At 42.4% G+C, this 21,398-nt stretch overlaps 1 protein-coding gene across 3 annotated transcripts in view; it reads right to left on the reverse strand.

Moving 5' to 3' along the window:
* Window positions 1-21,398, reverse strand: part of MCUB (mitochondrial calcium uniporter dominant negative subunit beta) — a 128,932-nt gene that overhangs the window by 15,045 nt on the left and 92,489 nt on the right. For all 3 annotated transcript variants that reach the window (XM_012436514.2, XM_064384018.1, XM_012436516.3), the window contains exon 4: window positions 18,763-18,867. In XM_012436514.2, coding sequence (XP_012291937.2) covers window positions 18,763-18,867 — 105 coding nt within the window. The remainder of the gene's footprint in view (window positions 1-18,762; window positions 18,868-21,398) is intronic.

Consider the following 21,398-nt stretch of genomic DNA (forward strand, 5'->3'; position numbering starts at 1 on the left):
TGACTAGCTAGAGCTGCTCCAAGATGGAGGACTTTTTAAAAAAGCAATTTCTTATCTAAATTCCCTCCCTGTTGTTGATGGCTCTTGCCTAATCTAGAATTTGGTTGCAAAATGATGATTTTTCCACCTCCAGAAACCATCCCACATTTACCAGTAGATGCTCAGCATCTCACTGCAAGTAAGAGCCTTCTATTATTTGTTGATGTATTTGATCACCAATCTATTAAGGCCATAGACTTATGAATTTCTTCCCCCTACCCTTAACAGTCTATAATTGCAGCTTACTGGGAGAAGCTTCAGGAGCCAATACAAGCAGGAATTCTTAAACTGTAATTGGTAAATTTCTGGACACTCAGTATGAACTAGCTTTGAAGTAAAACTCCCACAGTTCCATGAGTTTTATCTCCTGGAATCTTACCAGGTTATCACAGTGAAGATCAGAGATCAGAGAAAAATATTGTCCCTGCTTTGGGCAGGGGGAAAGGAAAAATAACCATTCTGAAATAGCATAGCCCTGAGCACATTTCCTCTGTAATAGGAAACTACTAGAGCCTTATCTGACCTGGAGAAAGGGCAATTCGTCAACTACAGACCCCTCTAGCCTTACTTTCTCACACTGGAAAATAAAAGAGGTTAAAAAACTCTTGTAAAGGTTACAGCCTAGAGATACAAGCCCAATTAAAAAGATATATATATATATATATATTTAATAATAAGATTATAGAATGATTCCTCTCCTCAATATCTTACCACTACATTAATAGAACTCCAGTTTTTTATAAGGCACAGATTCTATTTGAGAAAGAATTTATAGGGGAACCCCAAAACATCAGTAGAAACAAAAATAAGAACATTAGAGGAAAGCCTCTGATAACCTACAGCTACAGCAAACATTAAACATCTAACTCATAGACATATAAAACTTCACATTAAAGACCTATTCAGCTTAGTTTCTATTGCCTGATACATCATGTCTAGCTTTCAGCAAAAAATTAAAAGACTAGCTAAAAGGCAAAGAAAAAAACAATAACAATCACAGTCTGAAGAGACAAAACAAGCATCAGAACCAGGCTCTGATACGGCAGAGACCGGACTTTTCAGAGTAAGACAGTAAAACAATTATGATGAAATGCTCTAATGGAAAAAAAGTGTACAACTTGCAAGAACAGATGAGTAACATAAATGGAGAGACAGAAACTTAGAACCAAAAGGAATTGCTAGAAATAAAAACCACTGTAACAGAAATGAAGAATGCCTTTGATGGGTTCATCAGTAGACTAGACACTGAGGAGGAAAGAATCAGTCAGCTTCAGGGTATGCTAACAGAAACTTCTCAAACTGAAAGTCAAGGAGAAAACAGAATGGAAAAAAAAATCAACAAAATATCTAGGAACTGTGGGACAATTGCAAAAGTGTAACTTAGGCATAATGGGACTACCAGAAGAAGAAAAAAGAAAGGAAAAGCAGCAATATTTGAACTAATAATGGCGGAGAATTATCCAAAAGAATATTGCTAGTGGCCAAAATGGTAGTTCAAGATAAAAAAAAGCCCTCTCTAAGAAAGAGTTAAGACTTCCAGGTTCCTATCTGACATATAAAAAACTCTTAAGGTGGCCGTGGGCAGTGACTCCATGACTGCAATCCCAGCACTTCGGGAGGCTAAGGCAGGCGGATCATGAGGTCAGGAGTTCAAGACCAGCCTGGCCAACATAGTGAAACCCCCATCTCTACTAAAAATACAAAAAATTAGCCAGGCGTGGTGGTGGGCGCCTGTAATCCCAGCTACTTGGGAGGCTGAGGCAGGAGAATCACTTGAACCTGGGAGGCAGAGGTTGCAGTGAGCGGAGATTATGCCACTGCACTCTAGCCTGGGCAACAGTGTAAGACTCTGTCTCCAGAAAAAAAAAGAAAAAAAAAAAAACTCAGAAGTTGTCACTCCATCCTAACAATTAATAAATGGCTGAATACACTGAAAATCAACAACTCTTCTTAGATGCATAAGAAAACTAAGGTTAGAGGGAAAACTGCTATCCCCAGAATTGAAGAGGTAGATAAATACAATCACAAGTTAGTGAAGCAGAGACTCATGAGTAGAAATCTGCAAAGAATCAGTACCAGGGTAGAAAAACCTGAACTGTATGTAACCGACAAACTGCTGGAGGCTCAGTGTGGACAACTCGAAATGTAAACATTTCAGGGAGTCCCATAGGTGGGGGCGTACCCACACTTTTGTGAGTTTCACTTCTGGGAGCTCTATAATAGGTTCTCACAGTGAAAACTGAAGAAAAATCTCCTGGCGGCAGGAAAGGAAAAGTAGTCATTTTGAAATACGCCAGAGAATTCTGTTATTCTTTCTTTTGAGACAGAGTTTCGCTCTTGTTGCCTAGGCTGGAGTGCAGTGGCCCGATCTCGGCTCACCACAACCTCCACCTCCAGGTTCAAGCGCTTCTCCTGCCTCAGCCTGTAGCCGGGATTACAGGTGTGCACCACCACTCCCAGCTAATTTTATATTTTTAGTACAGACAGGGTTTCTCCATGGTGGTCAGGCTGGTCTTAACTCTCGACTTCAGGTGATCAGTCTGCCTCTGCCTCCCAAAGTGCTGGGATTACAGGCATGAGCCCCCGCACCTCGCTTTTTTATTTTTATTTTTTTGAGACAGAGTCTCACTCTGTTGCCCAGGCTGGAGTGCAGCAGTGTGATCTCAGCTCACTGCAGCTTCTGCCTCCAGGGTTCAAGCAATTCTCCTGCCTCAGCCTCCAGAGTAGCTAGGATTACAGTTGCCTGCCACCATGCCCAGCTAATTTTTGTATTTTTAGTAGAGACGAGGTTTCACCATGTTGGTAGGCTGATCTCAAACTCCTGACCTAGTGATCTGCCCACTTCGGCCTCCCAAAGTGCTGGGATTAGAGGCGTGAGCCACCGTGCCCTGCCAAATTCTGTTATTCTTAACAAGGATTGTCCACAAGGTAAATTATTTTTCCAGAGCCTAACCTATTGGGATTTCATTAGAGCTTAGTTAACCGAGGAGAAAAGAAAAGCCCAATTTCAGCACCCTATAACCATCCTATCCCACCTAAGGTGATGGGGGGTTGGGGAAGGGCTGAGAAGCACTTGTGAAGTTCACAGTCCAGGGGCGCAGGCTCACTAAAAGACTGAGACCTAGTCCTCTTAATCGTAGGACTACAGAACACCTACCCTCCATACCTTACTTTATCACTATATTACAAAAGGCTTATTTACTGCAGTTCCCTTTATCCAGTATATCATATCCAGCTTTTAACACAGAATTACAAGACTTACTAAAAGGAAAAAAACAGTTTTATTTATTGATTTTATTTTATTTTTTAGACAGGGTTTCACCATGTTGGTCAGGCTGCTCTTGAACTCCCAACCTCAGGTGATCCACCCGCCTTGGCCTCCAAAGTGTTTGGATTACAGGCGTGAGCCACCACATCCGGCAAAAAACACAGTTTTTTTTTTTTTTGAGACGGAGTTTCACTCTTGTTACCCAGGCTGGAGTGCAATGGCGCAATCTCGGCTCACTGTAACCTCCGCCTCCTGAGTTCAGGCTATTCTCCTGCCTCAGCCTCCTGAGCAGCTGGGATTACAGGCACGCGCCACCATGCCCAGCTAATTTTCTGTATTTTGAGTAGAGACGGGGTTTCACCATCGCGCCCGGCTAAAAAAACACAGTTTGAAGGGATAGAATAAGCATCAGAACCAGAGCCAGACATGGCAGAACACTGGAATTATCAGACTAGCAACTTGAAATAACTACAAATAATATGCTAAGGAATCTACTAGAAAAAGTAGATAACATGCAAGAACAGATGGGTAATGTAAGAAGACAGAAATTCTAAGAAAGAAACCAAATAAATGCTAGAGATCAAAAGCATTGTAATGGAAATGAAGAATGCCTTTAATGGGCTTAGTAGTAGATGAGACATAGCGGAAGAAATAATCTCAGAGCTTAAGGGTATTTCATTAGAAACTTTCAAAACTGGTAAGCAAAGAGAAAAAAGATTGGGAAAAAAAAAACCCAGAAAAGAATATCCAAGAACTTTAGGACAACTACAAAAGGAATAACACATATGCAGTGAGAATACCAGAAGGAGAAGAAAGGAACAGAAGAATTATTTGATTAATGACTGAGAATTCCTCCCAAACTAATGTCAAATAGCAAACCACAGATCCAGAAAGCTCAGAGAACACCAAGCAGAACAAATACCAAAAGAAAACTACACATAAGTGTATTATTTTCAAACTGCAGAAAATCAAAGATAAAGAAAATAATTCTTAAAGAAGCCAGGTTGTGGGGGTGCGGTAGGAACCTTTAGCTATAGCAGAGGAAAAAACAGAAGTTAAACCTGACTTCTCTGAAATCATGCAAGCAAGAAGTGGGATATTTAGGGTTGAGAGAGCGAAAAAAAAAGTCTAAAAGTCCATACTCTGTGAAATTATCCTTCAAAAGGAGAAACAAAGATATTTTCAAACAAAAATTGACTGAATTTGTTGCCAGCAAGCCTGCCTGCAAGAAATATTAAAAGAAGTTATTCAGAGAAAAGTAAGATGATTTAGGTTGAAAATTTAGCTCTACAGAAAAAAAGAGAATCAGAGAAGGAATAATGGAGATAAAATAAAAACCTTTATTTTTTTATTCTTAATTGATCTAGTAGATAACAGTTGGTTCAAAAGAATAATGTTAACACTGTTTTTCACTATGTATGCTTATATACCTGTGCTTATGAGTCACTGAAATGAATGACAGCAGTGCGACAACGGACATGAGGGAGGAACTGGGATTATTTTGTTATTATAAGGTATTTGCATTAGCCATGAAGCAGTGTAATGTTATTTGAAAGTGGACTTGCAATAATTGTGTGTATATTGCAAACTCTTAGGCAACCACTAAAAAAAGAAGTATAAATAATATGCTGGAAAAGGAGAGAAAATGAAATATATAGAATGCTCAATTAAAAACCAAAAAGCCATAGAAAATGTGGAAGACAAAACAGGAACAAAAACAAGGGCAACAAATAGAAAATAATAGCAAAATGGTAGATACTATGTATATCAATCAATTTGAATGCCAATGATCTTGTCAGAGTGGATCAAAAAACCAGATCCAACTACATATTGTCTGTAAGAAACCCACTTTAAATATGAAGACACATATAGATGAAAAGCAAAGAGACGAAGAAAGATATACCATGCTAACACTAATGAAAAGAAAGCTGAAATAGCTGTATTAATTTCAGACAAAACAGACATTAGAGCAAGGAAAAGCTACCAGGAGTAAAGAGAGACATTACATAATAATAAAAAGGCCAGTTCTCTAAGAAGACATGACAATACTTAATGTGTATGCTCCTAATACAGCATCAAAGTACATGAGGCAAAACCTAATAGAACTACAAGAAGAAATAGATGAATTCACGATTACAGTTGCAGACTTCAACATTCCTCTATCAGAAATGGGCAGATCTGCCAAGCAGAAAATCAGAAGGTACACAGTTGAACTCAATGGCACCATCAATCGGTTGTAAAAGGTATCGGGCCCAAAGGGCCTCGTGCATCGAGCAATTTGTAAGAATTAGAGACACCCACATAAGGCCCAGTGAAGAAGCCTCTGGGCGTTGTAAAAGGATTGAAGTGAATGTAACTTGGAGAGTACTCCCTGCTGCGTCTTGCTAGGCGGGAACTGCTGTGAGTGAACTAAGACTCTCCTAACTGCGGGAACTGTTTCTTTGAAGTGTTAATATGGGTCACTCCCATAGCAAGCCCACCCCTTTAGAAACCATGCTGAAAGATTTCAAGAAGGGATTTCGTGGAAATTATAAAGTAACTATGACACCAGAGAAATTAAGGGTTTTATGTAGGGAAGATTGGCCAGCATTTGGGGTCAGTTGGCCCCCAGAGGGAACCCTAGACAGGTCCCTTGTCTCCAAAGTAAGGCATGAGATTATATACAGTGAACTAGAACACCTTGATCAATTTCCATACATAGACTCATGGTTGCAGTTAGTTTTGAACCCTCTAAAGTGGCTAAGAGAGCAGGCAGTGATTGTTTTAGTAGCCAAGGGACAGACTGCTAGAAACCACCATTCCCCTCGCCACCGAGAGACACAGACTCCTAAGGTCCAGGCAGATTCAGTGGCAGAAACAACTCACAAGGTTTTGGTCGACCCAGCAGCAGAAGAGTTTTTGTCGATAATGCAAACTCCTCCTCCTCAAGGACTCCCTGCCCCAGGGCCAGAAGCCTCAGCATCCCCACCAGAGCTGCACACCCCTAAATCCCCCAGAGTAGACAAAAGAGAATGTGGAAAAACTCTGCCCATTGCTGCCCGCTTCCCAGGAGTTCCCAGGGAACTCCCCCTCTGGCAGCCCCTCTGCGACCCAAGGCCGGGGTGCAGATGCCTTTGAGAGAGCAGAGGTACACAGGAGTGGATGAGGACGGCCACATGGTAGAATGGCATGTTTTCACATACCTGCCGTTCACCTCAGCTGATCTTATCAATTGGAAAAATAACCCGTCTTATACCGAGAAACCCCAGGCTCTCATTGATCTACTGCAAACTATTATTCAGACTCATAACCCCATTTGGGCTGATTACCATCAGCTGCTTATGCATCTTTTTAACACGGACAAAAGGCGGAGAATACTCCAAGCCGCAAAGCATGTTCCTGCAGATTACCAGAACCCCCAAGAGTATGTCAGGGTCCAGTTACCGGGATCTGACCCCTAGTGGGATCCAAACACCCTGGAGGGCATGCAGAGGCTAATCCAGTACAGAGAAGCCTTGCTGGAAGGATTAAAAAAAAGAGGGCCCAGAGAATTACAAACATTAATAAAGTCTCTGAGGTTCTTCAAGGAAAAGAGGAAAGCCCTACCCAATTCTATGAAAGACTGTGTGAAGCTTACCACATGTACACTCCTTTTGATCCTGAGAGTCCAAAAAACCAGCGTATGATAAATATGGCTTTAGTGAGTCAGTGTGCAGAAGACATTAGACAAAAATTGCAGAAACAGGCAGGATTCGCATGCATGAATACCTCACAGTTATTGGAAATAGCTAACCAGGTGTTTGTAAACCGAGAAACGGTGAGCCAGAGGGAAAGTTGTAAAGAAAGGGAGTGCCAAGCTCAGTGGAATGCCGACTTGATAGTTGCCACTATTAAAGAAGTGCCCCCAAGAGGGCAGGAAAAGAGGGGTTCCTGGAAGGCCTCCTAGTCTGCGCGCCCGCGCCTGCAACTTGACCAGTGCGCTTGTTGGGAAATAGGACATTGGAAGGAAAAATGTCCATGGTTAATGGGAAAACAGGGAGACCCTAAGCACGAGGCTTCAGACAAAAGCGAAGAGGCTCTGTTCAATCTAATGGAAGGACCACTGGACTGAAGGAGACCGGGCTCCATTGCCCCCAAGGAGCCCATGGTCAGGATGACAGTAGGGGGCAAGGCCATTGACTTCCTCATTGACACAGGCGCTGAATATTCAGTGGTAACCACCCCTGTGGCCCCCTATCGAAGAAGACAACCGATATTGTTGGAGCTACTGGGGTGTCAGAAAAACAATCTTTCTGTTTGCCTTGGACTTGTGAGCTGGGGGGGCAATGAGGTGATTCACCAGTTCTTATACATGCCTGATTGCCCTTTGCCCCTGCTAGGAAGGGATCTGCTCAGTAAGCTATGGGTGACCCTAACCTTCACAGAGAATGGCATCTTACAGTTGGCATTGCCTAAAACTGGGGTCATAATGGCCCTCAGGGTGCCTCATGAGGAAGAGTGGAGACTCTTCTTAACTGAACCAGACCAGGAAATAGAGCCTGCGTTAGCCAAATGATGGCCTAAAGTCTGGGCAGAGGACAATCCACCTGGACTGGCAATTAACCAGGCCCCTGTGCTCACTGAAGTCAAGCCTAGGGCTCAGCCGGTTAGACAAAAGCAGTATCCAGTTCCCCGAGAGGCACTAGAAGGCATTCAGGTCCATCTAAAATGCTTAAAGGACTATGGAATTATAGTTCCTTGCTAGTCTCCATGGAACACCCCCCTCTTGCCTGTTCTCAAACCAGGGACCAAAGACTACAGGTCAGTACAAGACTTGCATCTGGTCAATCAGGCCACGGTGACTTTGCACCCAACTGTGCCTAATCCATACACACTGCTGGGATTATTGCCAGTAGAGGATGGTTGGTTCACCTGCTTGGACTTAAAGGATGCTTTCTTTAGCATCAGGCTGGCTTTTGAAAGTCAGAAGCTATTTGCCTTTCAATGGGAGAATCCAGAAATAGGTGGGACCACCCAGTACACCTGGACCCGGCTCCCCCAAGGGTTCAAGAACTCTCCTACCATCTTTGGGAAGGCACTGGCCCATGACCTCCAAAGGTTTCCAGCTAAAGACTTAGGCTGTGTCCTGCTTCAATATGCTGATGATCTATTATTGGGACACCCCACGACAGTCAGGTGCGCAAAAGGAATTGATGTCTTACTTCGGCACCTGAAGGACTGTGGGTATAAAGTGTCTGAAAAGAAAGCCTAGATTTGCCGACAGCAAGTGAAGTATCTGGGGTTTAACATCCGGAAGGGGGAATGCAGCCTAGGAACAGAAATGAAGCAAGTAATTTGTGACCTGCCAGAACCCGAGACTAGAAGGCAGGTGCAGGAGTTCCTGGGAGCCATGGGCTTCTGTAGATTGTGGATTCCAAGCGTCGCAGTACTGGCCAAACACCTCTATGATGTGACAAAGAGGGGAGACAAGGAGCCCTCTGAATGGGGAAACCAGCAGCGTCAGGCCTATCAGGAACTGAAAACGAAACTAATGTCAGCTGTAGCTTTGGGGCTGCCTGATTTAAAGTCCTTCATATTAAATGTGGCAGAAAAAGTGGCAGTTGGGGTCCTAGTCCCAACAGCAGGACCTTGGCCCAGGCCTGTAGCTTACCTCTCCAAGAAGCTGGATGGAGTTTCCAAAGGATGGCCCCCATGCTTAAGGGCCTGGCAGCAACTGCTCTGTTAGCACAAGAAGCAGATAAGCTAACTCTGGGATAGAACTTAAATATCAAGGCACCTCATGCAGTAGTGACTCTAAAGAATGCCAGAGGGCACCACTGGTTATCAAATGCTAGGCTGACCAAATACCAGGGCCTGCTATGTGAAAATCCCGCATCACCACTGAAGTCTGCAACACCTTAAACCCTGCCACTTTGCTCCCAATGTCAGAGGTCCGGTTGAACACAACTGTGTTGAAGTCCTGGACACAGTCTATTCCAGCAGGCCTGACCTTTGGGATCAGCCAGGGACAGTAGTAGACTGGGAGTTGTATGCGGATGGGAGCAGCTTTGTCAATCCACGAGGGGAAAGATGTGCAGGCTATGCCGTGGTAACTCTGGACACTGTAATCGAGGGCAGATCCCTGCCTCAGGGCACCTCGGCTCAGAAGACTAAACTCATTGCTTTAACCCAAGCCCTAGAGCTGAGTAAAGATAAGGTTATAAACATTTACACTGACTCTTGATATGCCTTCCTGACTCTCCAAGTACATGGAGCACAGAGGCCTGTTAACTTCAGGGGGAAAAGAAATAAAGTATTAGCATGAAATTTTGCAGCTGTTAGAAGCAGTCTGGAAGCCCCGGAGGGTGGCGGTCGTGCATTGCCGAGGACATCAGCGGGCCCACACATCCATGGCCCTGGGAAATTCCTGAGCTGATTGAGCAGCTCGTAAGGCAGCATCTGCCCCCTACCAAATGGCAGTTACAGCCCGGCTGATTCCCCAGGTCCCTGATCTAATACCTACTTACTCTAAGGAGGAAAGAGACTTTCTCCAGACAGAAGGGGGCAACTGATTAAAGAAGGATGGATCCAACGGCCAGATGGAAGAATAGCAGTACCGCGGCTGCTGGGGGCCGCAGTTGTACAAGCTGTACATGAGACCACTCATTTAGGTCAAGAATCGTTTGAAAAGATGTTGGGCCGATACTTTTACAGCTCACACTTAGCAGCCTTGACCAAAACTGTGGCCCAGCGATGCATTACGTGTTGGCAACACAACGTGAGGCAGGGTCCAACTATTCCCCCTGGAATTCAATCTTACGGAACAGCTCCGTTTGAAGATCTCCAGGTAGGCTTTACTGAAATGCCCAAGTGTGGGGGACATAAATATTTGTTGGTCCTGGTGTGCACATACTCTGGGTGGGTAGAGGCCTTCCCGACTAGAACTGAAAAAGCCCATGAAGTAACCCGTGTGCTGCTTCGAGATCTTATCCCTAGGTTTGGACTGCCACTGCACATCAGATCAGACAATGGACCAGCATTTGTGGCAGATTTAGTCCGGAAAACAGCAACGGCCTTGGGTATCACCTGGAAACTGCATGCTGCCTACCGACCTCAGAGTTCCGGAAAAGTGGAAAGAATGAACTGGACCATCAAAAACAGCTTAGGGAAAACGTGCCAGGAAACAAGATTAAAGTGGGTGCAGGCACTTCCCTTGGTGTTATTCAAAATTAGATGCACTCCCTCTAGGAAGACAGGATATTCCCCTTACAAAATCTTGTATCATAGGCCCCCTCCCATACTCCGGGCACTCCCAGGAACTCCCTGTGAGTGGGGGGAGATTGAGTTAGGACACCAGTTACAAGCTCTAGGGAAAATGGCCCAGGATATTTCAATCTGCGTAAATGACAGATGTCCTGTAACCTTATTCTCCCCAGTTCACCCTTTCTCACCAGGTGATCGCATATGGATAAAGGATTGGAGTGCAGCCCCTCTGAAACCATGGTGGAAAGGACCCCAGACCATGATCCTGACCACCCTCACGGCTGTGCAGGTAGAGGGAATCCCAGCCTGGATCCACCACAGCCATGTGAAACCGGCAGCTGCCAAGACTTGGAAAGCCATACCAAACACGGATAACAACCGCAGAATCACCTTAAAAAGAACAACAAGCTCTGCTCCAGCCACATCCTGGAAGCTGGCTGGTCCACGCACAGCTGAAACATGAGGAAATTCATCATGAGACTTGTTCTTCTTAATATTTGGACTTGTACAGTAGGGACATTAACTGATTTTGAAGAATGCTGTCAATGTGTCCACCAGGTTACAAAGGTAGGGCAAAATGTCACTGCCATTCTTTTTATCATTATGAGTGCACGGGGACACAAAAGGCAACCTGTTTATACATTGGTACTCAGTATAAGGTATGTAGACTAGGGGATGGACAGCCTGATGTATGTTACAACCCATCAGAGCCCCCTATACATACTACTTTTGAAATTAGACTCCTGACAGGGCAAGGGAATAGCCCTACTAAATTAATAGCCAATATGGAAGAGAGAGAAAGTCCAAAACAGGTCACCCTAAGGTTTGACACCTGTGCAGGCCATCAATGCCTATCCTTCCAGTGGCGGGGGCTGTGGTTCCCTCGGGTGAGAACAAAGTTATGCAACAGAGCATAAATATCTCTGCCAGAAAACCTACTGGTGCTATGACTGCCCCTATTGGTCCTGTGTCACCTGGGCCACTTGGAAAACTGATTAAAATGATCCTGTTCACCTTGTCAAAGGGAGAGACACCACTCCAGGAGGTAATGTCCCCTGCATCTCAGGACATTGTAACCCAGCAGAATTAATAATCACAAGACCCCAAATGGGAAAAAGGGGAGAGTGTAGTGCTAGGAATTGATGGAAAAGGATGTGACCCTGAAGTTAGTATCCAAATTTGGGGGAAAGTCCAGAAACGCTCAGCCCGGCCAGTGTACCAACATTTTTATGATATATTAGATTAACCAATACCAGAGTTTCCAAAAAAGATGAAGAACTTGTTCCTCCACCTGGCTGAAAATGTGGCCCATTCCCTCAATGTCATTTCTTGCTATGTATGTGGAGGAATGACCATGGGTGACAGGTGGCCATGGGAAGCCTGCGAGTTATTACCTTCTGACCCTGTCCCAGACCTGACCTCAGTTCAAAGGGTTCAAACCAACAGTTTCTGGGTTTTAAAGGTCTCAATTATTGGACAATACTGTTTGGCCAGAGAAGGAGCAGCCTTCACTATTCCGGTAGGGAAGCTTAGCTGCTTAGGGCAGCCACTGTATAATGGAACCGTGGGCACTGTAACCTGGTGGAGCTCCAACTACACAGAGAAGAACCCCCTCCTAAAATTTCCAAAATTACAGGATGCTTGGGATCATCCTGGGTACTGGAGAGATTGGACAGCCCCGCCTGGGTTATACTGGACATAAGGACATAGGGCATACATACAACTGCCTAGCAGATGGACAGGTAGCTGTGTCATAGGCATCATTAAGCCCTCTTTCTTCCTATTGTCTGTTAAGACAGGTGAGCTGTTAGGGTATCCAGTCTACTCCGCTAGGGAGAAAAGAGACCTAAAAATAGGGGATTGGACAGATGATGAGTGGCCACCAGAGAGAATTACTGAGTATTATGGGCTGGCCACATGGGCTGAGGATGGCTCATGGGGAAACCAGACCCCTATTTACATGCTCAACTGGATCATCCGGTTGCAGGCTGTTTTGGAAATACTCACTAATGAAACAGGCAAAGCTCCGTCCCTCTTGGCCTGACAAGAAACTCAAATGAGAAACGTGATTTATCAGAACTGGCTGGCCCTAGATTATTTGCTAGCAGCCGAAGGGGGAGTCTGTGGAAAATTCAATCTAACCAACTGCCGTCTGCACATAGATGACCAGGGGCAAGCAGTAGAAGATACTGTGCGAGACATGACCAAACTGGCACACATGCCTGTACAGGTGTGGCACAGATTTAACCCTGAGTCCTTATTTGGAGGTTGGTTCTCATCCTTGGGAGGATTCAAAACCCTTATCATAAGTGTTATAATAATAATAGGTGTTTGTTTGCTGCTCCCTTGTCTATTCCCCCTGTTCCTTCAGATGATTAGGGGATTCATCACTACTGTAGTTAGCCAAAAAAATGACATCACAAGTATATTATATGAAACATTATCAGTCGGTTTCTTCAGAAAATCTGGAAAGTGAGAATGAGAGACCTCTCACTAATATTATAAAGTGGTGAGGGTCTCAAAGAGGCGGTGAAGAGGGAGACCTAGGCATCTCAGATCAACGTCCCCTTTTCCTATGTGATTCCTAAAACTGTAAACTGAAACTTTTTCATATGTAATTTCTGAGACTGTAAACCAAAACCCTTTTCATATGTAATTCCTGAGACTGTAAACCAAGACCCTTTTCATATGTAAAGCTATAAACCTAAGATTCTTCCACGTGTAACATCTAAAGTATAAGCCTATATAAAGGCAGAACCTCCCTTTGTCAGGGGAGCTGGGTTTTGGACAGATTACCGCCCAAGGCTCCCGGCCGAATAAACCCTCCTTACTCCTGTATTCGGTGTCCGAGAGATCCATTTCCCGTGGCCGCTCCTGCTACAGTGTCTCTGTCTTTATTTCCTTTTCTCAGTCTCTCGTCATCACCGAAACTAAGGGCACCCACATACGGGGTTGGGGCTAGTACCCAACAGATCACATTCAAGGCTATAAAACTCACATGAGTAAATGTAAAAAAAGAAAAATACAATGTATGCTTTCAGATTTCAGTGAAATTAAATTTAAAAAATCAATAACCCAAAGATAGCTGGAAAATCCCAAAATCCTTGGATATTAAATAATGTACTTCTAACACATGGGTCAAACAAGAAATCACAAGAAAAAAATGTTTTTAATATTTTTAAATAAATGGAAATACAACTTATCAAAATTTATGGAAGGCAGCGAAAGCAATGATCAGAGGGGATCTATAGCATTGAATACATATAATGGGAAAGACTAAACACCTAAAATTTAACAATCTAAACGTATACTTTAAGAAACTGGAGAAAGAGGAGAAAATGAAATGAAAAGCAAGCAGAAGAAAATAAATAATAAATACAGTAGAAACCAGTGAAATTGATTACAGGAACTCCACAGAGAAAAATCAATGATGTTAAAAGCTAGCTCTTTGAAAAAAATCAATTAAATTAATAAACTTTTAGCCACGTTAATGAAGAAAAAAAGACAAGTTACTCATGTTAGAAATGAAATGACGGGATTTAACTACAGATTCCATGGACATTAAAAGGAAAATAAAGAAATACTATGAGCAACTCTATGACCACAAATTCAAGATAAAATGGATTAATTCTCCAAAACGTACAATCTGTCAAAACTCAAACAAAAAGAAATAGACAATCTGCATAAGCCTATACTTATTAAGCAACTGAATCAATAACTAATAAAGTTCCAAAACAGAAAGCACCAGATCCAGATGGATTTCCTTGGTGAATTCTACCAAACTTCAAAGGAAGAAACTGTATTAATTCTCTACAGTCTCTTTCAGAAGACAGAAGCAGAGGGAATACTTCCTAACTCATTCTATGAGGCTAGCATTACCTTAATACTAAAACCAGTGGAAAACATTATAAGAAAACAAAACCATAGACCAAGATCTCTCATGAATATAGACACTAAAATTCTCAACAAAATAATAGCAAATAAAATCCAACCATGTCTAAAAAGACTGCTACACCACAATTAAGTGAGATTTATCCAGGTATGCAAGGCTTAACACTTGAATATGAATTCATGTAATCCATCACATCAACAGACTAAGGAAAAAAAATCACATGATCATATCAACAGATGCAGAAAAAGCATGTGACAAAATCCAACACCAATTCACAATGAAGACTCCTAGCAAACCAGGAACAGAGGGCAATTTCCTCAACTTGTAAAAGACTCTGAGAAAACAAGTCATAGCCTGGGAGAAAATATTTGCAAAAGACACATCTGATACAAGACCGATCCCAAACATACAAAGAACTCAAAAGAAAATGAACAACCTGATCAAAAAATAGGCAAAGATCTGAAAAGATACCTCAACAAAGAAGACATAAATGGCAAATAGGCATATCAAGAGATGCTCAACATCATATATCATTAAGAAACTGCAAATTAAAACAATGACTACACACCTACTACAATGGTGAAAATCACATACAAATCCTCACAATTGCTGGCAAGGATATGGGGCAACAGGAATTCTCACTCACTGCTGGTGGGAACACAAAATGGTACAGCCACTTTGGAAGACCAGCTTGGCAGTTTTACACAAAACTAAACACTCTCACCATATGAGTCAGCAATCATATTCCTGGGTATTTAACCAAATGATCTGAAAAATCTATGTGCAAACAGAAACCTGCATATGTGTGTTTATAGCAGCTTCAATCATAATTGCCAAAACTTGGAAGTATCCCAGATGTCCTTCAGTAGGTGAATGAATAAACTGTGGCACATACAGATAATGGACTATTATTCAGAAAATGAGCTAACAAGCTCTGAAAACACATGAAAGAACCTTAAATGTACATTACTAAGTGAAACAAGCCAATCCGGCCTTCCTCTTCACTTTCTTCTTTACTTCCTCTTGTCTCCTCCCTTTCTGTTCCCTTTTCTTGTCTCCTCTCTTCCTCTCCTCCTTCTTCTTTCCCCTCTTGCCTTTCTCCTTTTTTTCTTCCCACTTTCCCTATTTTTTCACTCCTCTCTCCCACTCTTTAGCATTTTCCCTGTTGTACCTCCTTTTTAAAATATTCTGTTTTCTCTTCCCCAGCTCTCTCATGTCCCTGGCCCTACTCTGATGTGCTCCCACCCCCACCAAAAAGAAAGAAAGAAGCGAATCTGAAAAGGCTATACAATCGGCCCTTCTTATTTGTGGGTTCTGCATCTGTGAACTCAACCAACCATGGATTGAAAATATTTGGAAAAAAATCCAATAAAAATTAACAATACAACACCAACAAAATGAATAAAAAAAATATATAACAACCATTTACATAGCATTTACACTGTCTTAGGTATTATAAGTAATCTAGAGATTTAAAGTGTATCAGAGGAGTATGTAGGTTATACGCAAATATAACAACATTTTATATCAGGGCCTTTAGCATACTTGAATTTTGGTATCCATGAGGTTCTGGAACCAACCCCTACAGACACCAAGGGATGACTATATACCATATGATTCCAACTATATAACATCCTGGAAATAATGAGGTTACAATGAGCTACAATCATGCCACTGCATTCCAGGCTGGACAAAACAGAAACAGTAAGATTAATAGTTACCAGGGTTTGGGGCAAAGAAGGGTCATGAATAGGTGGAGCAGAGAGGAATTTAAAGAGCAGTGAAACTTTTACTGGTGAAATGACTATGTGACCTAGCTGAATTTCTACCCTGCCTTAACTCTACTTATCGTTAAGAAACAGGATGCCTCTGGTTCCACCTTGTGACCAAACTGGTTGAAATTTGTGGGATACAAGATGGCAACTCAGTTGACCTCTGAAGATGTTTAGCTTCATTATAATCTAATTTCCATGCTAAATGACACTCCCACCAGCACCATGTCAGCTGATAGTCACCATGACAATGACCAGAAGAGACCATGAAAGGAAGGCGGCAGTCTGGTTCCAAGTGGTTCTCTGCCTATTCCCAGAAAAGACATGAATATTTCTCCCCTTGCTTTTAATGCACAACCCCTTCATTAAAGATGGGGTGGCTCAAGCCTGTAATCCCAGCATTTTGGGAGGTCGAGGCGGGAGATCATTTTGGGAGATCATCTGACCAACAGGGTGAAACCCCAACTCTACTAAAAATACAAAATTAGCCAGGCATGGTGGCACATGCCTGTAAACTCAGCTACTCGGGAGGCTGAAGCAGGAGAATCGCTTGAACCCAGGTGGCAGAGGTTGCAGTGAGCCAAGATCTTGCAATTATACTCTAGCCTGGGCAACAAGAGCTAAACTCCATCTCAAAAACAGAACAACAAGAACAACAACAAAGATGTCCTATATCTGTGGCTTCCAGGCTCTCGTGAGCTGAGAAGTTGATTTGTGAGCCACTATCTTGCTTCTCAACTCCACAGTCACCCACTAAAGCCTGCACTGCTTGACACTCAATTTTGGTTTTATATATTGACTTTGCAACACTGAATAGGGAAAGATTTCATCTTTTGGGGAAACAGTTTTGTTGGTAACAAAATTATTCTGTATATACATATGTATTTTTTTTTGAGATGGAGTCTCACTCTGTCACCCAGGCTGAAATGCAGTAGCGTGATCTTGGCTCACTGAAACATCCATTTCCCAGGTTGAAGCGATTCTCCTGCCTCAGCCTCCTGAGTAGCTGGGATTACGGTGTGCACCACCATCCTCGGCTATTTTTGTATTTTTAGTAGAGACAGGGTTTCACCATGTTGGTCAGGCTGGTCTCGAACTCCTGACCTCATGATCCACTTGCCTTGGCCACCCAAAGTGCTGTGATTACAGTACAGGCGTCAGCCACTATGCCTGGACCTATTATGAATAATTCTTAATGTCATAGATAGGTTCTTGAAAACTGCAACTTTAAGTGAAACGACCACAAGGAAACCAATTTTACTGTAGGCTAATTGAAATAAGCAAGAATTAGGTTCTTTTTTTTAGAGACAGGGTTTCTCCATGTTATTCAGGCTGGTCTCGAACTCCCAACCTCAGGTAATCCACCCACCTCGGCCTCCCAAAGTGCTGGGATTACAGGTGTGAGCCACTGCGCCCAGCCCAAGAGTTAGGTTCTTATAGCATATTTCTGGTCATAAAAACATCACCAAACTTGTAAATAAAGACCCAAAAACACTTTTAATGTTAAATATGGAAATAAATGTGAGCTATATATACATTTAAGAAAGATTAATAAAAACAAGATAATTATTTGCATTATGCACATTAATGATGAATATAGTTCTACATTTGTCACAATCCATAGAATGTACACCACCAAGAGTAAATCCTAATGTAAACTATGGATTTTGGGTGACAATGATGTGTCAGTGTGTTCACCAATTTTAACAAATAAACCAGTCTGCTGTGGGATACTGATAGTAAGGGGCATGGGGTACAGAAGGCATACGAGAATTCTTTGTACTTTCTGCTCAATTTTGCTTTGAACCTAAAACTACTTTAAATAATACAATTTATTTTTTTTTTAAGAGTTAAGAGCTGGCCGGGCGCAATGGCTCACACCTGTAATCCCTGCACTCTGGGAGGCCAAGGTGGGCAGATCACCTGAGGTCGGGAGTTCAAGACCAGCCTGACCAACATGGGGAGACCCCATCTTTTTTTAAGAAAAAAAAAAAAAAAAAAAAAAAAAAAAAAGAGTTAAGAGCTATACAACCATTTAAACTTGAATTCTTGATTTTCAGGCCCCACCTCTCTCTTAACCCAATAATGTCAGATTAAGCATTCAAGATCCTGAAGTAAAATCCTGAAAGTCTAAAAAGGATCTATGAGACTTAAAGCCCTGCTAGGCAACTGCTAGTGATCACTTACAACAACCCTGCTGGAAAAGCCTAAACATTGGTTTTCCAAAGGCTTTTTGGTCATCTGATAAATTTAAAAGATTCTTACCATAAACTTTGCTCCTTCTAAAAACCTCACAGCTAAAGGTAAAAGTTACGATACCAGCCTGGGCAACATAGGGAAATTCAGTCTCTAAAAAAGTGTTTAAAAAAAACCAAACTAGCCAGGCATGGTGGTACATGCTAGTCCCCGCTTCTCTGGAGGCTGAGGTGGGAGGATTCTTTGAGCCCAGGAGTTTGAGGTTACAGTGAACTATGATGACGCTACTGCACTCCAGCCTGGACAACAGAGCAAGTGAGACTTCATCTCAAAAAAAAAAAGAAAAGTAATTATTGGATAGCTGTGTTTCTTACCTTTCTTTGGACACTGTACATTATATGCTATTTCATTAATGACAAGTTTAAAATCATTCATTAGCAAAATATCCATCAAGGTAGAAGCTGAAATCTTGTTGCCATCTGAAAGAAAAACATCATACAAGAATATGTCTATGTTTTAGAACAGTAAGAACCATTTTCTAACACATAGAAAATTACTAACCCAGGTCTTTTACAATGTAATAGTGGACATTTACTTTTTGGGGGGTGTCACCAAACCCAAAGACTATTCCCATTGAGGGGAATCCTCCTGTGTTGCTCTACCTCCCATTTCACTGGACAAAACACAACAGGCAGGCACCCCCTCTCCCACCTTACTGCACATTTCAGCTGTGCTGGAATCCAAGTAATGCCCTTGGTGAAACTGCATCTGTGGAGGGTCATGCAAAAATTCAGGGGAGGTGAAAACCCTTCACAGCAATGCCAGAGCGGTGGTGGGTGGCAGTGTTGGGGGTGGAGTGTAGGCAGCAAAGCCCATCAGGTGGTTCCTGGGCTAACCTGGTCTCTGTTCCTGTCTTCTCTTAGTTCCTGCCCTCTTCTGAGTCTATCTTCTGAGAGCCTGTTGAGATACTCCTCTGCTTAGCCAGAGTCCATTCTGCTGCTTAACTGCCAAGTTTCTGATTGGCACATGTAGGCATAAGGGTATAACTTTTTCAAAAGCCTGCCTTTCTCTTATTTCTAATTATTAGAGGTAACTGATTTTTGGTGGTTAAAAATTTACTAGGCTCATCTCCTTTTAGAGCTTGAAAAAAATGAACAGGCAAACTGTCAAGGAGGTGAGGATAAATGAATGTAATTATGCCTAAGAAATAAATTTACATCATATGTTTATTTTGTGGAGGGGAAGAGAGGCATGAGAGAGTTCAATAGTAATTTCAAATATCCTAGGAGTATTTCAGGAAAAAAAAAAATCTTGAAAAATTTTAACCACAATGTGCTTTGCACAGCTTTTCATATAGCCTAGTTTTTGTTATATTTTTGAATCAAACTTTAATGTAATCCAGGTGTTAAGAAAGCAAACTCACTGAAGAATAAGCAAAAAATTGGTGCTGGGTAATGCTGGGTAAAGGTTTCTTTTCCTATCATTTTCCCTTCAGAATAGTTCACGTATAATTACATGAAATTAAGTCCAGGAAAATGCTGGATGTGTATTTTCAAATCCTGGCGTGGCATTCATTGGGTTACATTCAACCAGAGCAATTTTAGCTACATTAATATGTGTGATGACAGGACTACCACTAGTAACATCCGAAGAGCCTAGCTGCTGCCTCCTCTCTGCCTCCCTGTAGTTCTTTTGTTCTAGAAGGCTGCAAATCAAGTCTGCACCTGCGTCTGTTCCTAGAATTTGGCTGTTTGGGTTGCTGTTCATCAGTTGCAGTGAGATCATTTTCCAAAAAATTGCCAAATAATTCAACCCACACAATGGGCAAAACTGTGACAAGCTTAGAACATTCTTTTCAAGCCCAAATTAAATGCAGGCAAATTCCACCCACAGAGTCTCTTAAAAAAAAAAAAAAAAAAAAAAATCAGCGACACACCGATTGCTTTATCTTTCCAAGTGTCATTTAAAAATTTACATGTAAATTACTTCAAACCAGCTCCTTAAAATCTTACTATAAAAAGACATCCACTGAATATGATTTCTCAGTTGAAATACTACATTATCCTTTATACAAAGGTATGAATAGCAAAAGATTGACGTGAAACATTTTTAAGTACTAGCAATACAGTGTTAAATTTTTCATGTATTCTGGATATCAATTTAAACCCCCAAGAAGGTGTTTGCAATCAGTCCAAAGAGTCCCTTTTCTCTAAGATTTCTATTCTCTTTGTGCTGTTTCAAAGCTAATAACTTGATTTTTAGAAATAAGCAGGGCAAACATCTATCGTCGTTTTAACCTCTCTTATCTCATTCGCTTCAATAATAATTGAGTACACACCACCAGGCAAGCACTGCTCAGTGTAATGCCTTCTGACTTCCAGGTTTGCATCTGCCTGCCCCTAGAAGCTCAGAAAGGTGGGCCCTAATCCATGGAAAACACCCATGGACATCCAGTGTTCCTGTGCCTGGGGAGAATGTCTGTCTAGTTCAAGGATGAAATATTAGAAGCCCATTGTGACATAAGGCTAAAATCTTACTCTCTGATCCAGGTTTCAGCAGGAAGAAAGGGCCCCTTCCAGCTAAATCTACAGTCCTAAAACAACCTACTTAATAAGCCTTTCCTAATCTGCCCTTCCCCACCTCTCAGAACTCCTCCTTTCTCCCAGCTCCCTCCTTTGCAGCCACTGTCTAGTAGGCTTCCATCTCAACAGAGTCTCACTCTGTCACCCAGGCTGGAGTGCAGTGGTGCCATCTCGGCCCACTGCATCCTCCACCTCCCAGGTTCAAGCGATTCTCCTGCCTCAGACTCCCGAGAAGCTGGGATTACAGGTGGTGCACCACCATGCCCAGCTAATTTTTATATTTTTAGAAGAGAAGGGGTTTTGCTATGTTGGCCAGGCTGGTTTCAAACCCCTAACCTCAGGTGATCCACCTGCCTTGGCCTTTCAAAGTGCTGGGATTACAGGCATGAGCCACTGTTCAGCCCTGAGCTCTCCTCCCTCTACATGAC

This window comes from Aotus nancymaae, unplaced genomic scaffold, assembly GCF_030222135.1.
Source record: "Aotus nancymaae isolate 86718 unplaced genomic scaffold, 86718_ANA_hifiasm-v0.15.2.pri h1tg000033l, whole genome shotgun sequence".
NCBI lineage: Eukaryota > Metazoa > Chordata > Mammalia > Primates > Aotidae > Aotus > Aotus nancymaae.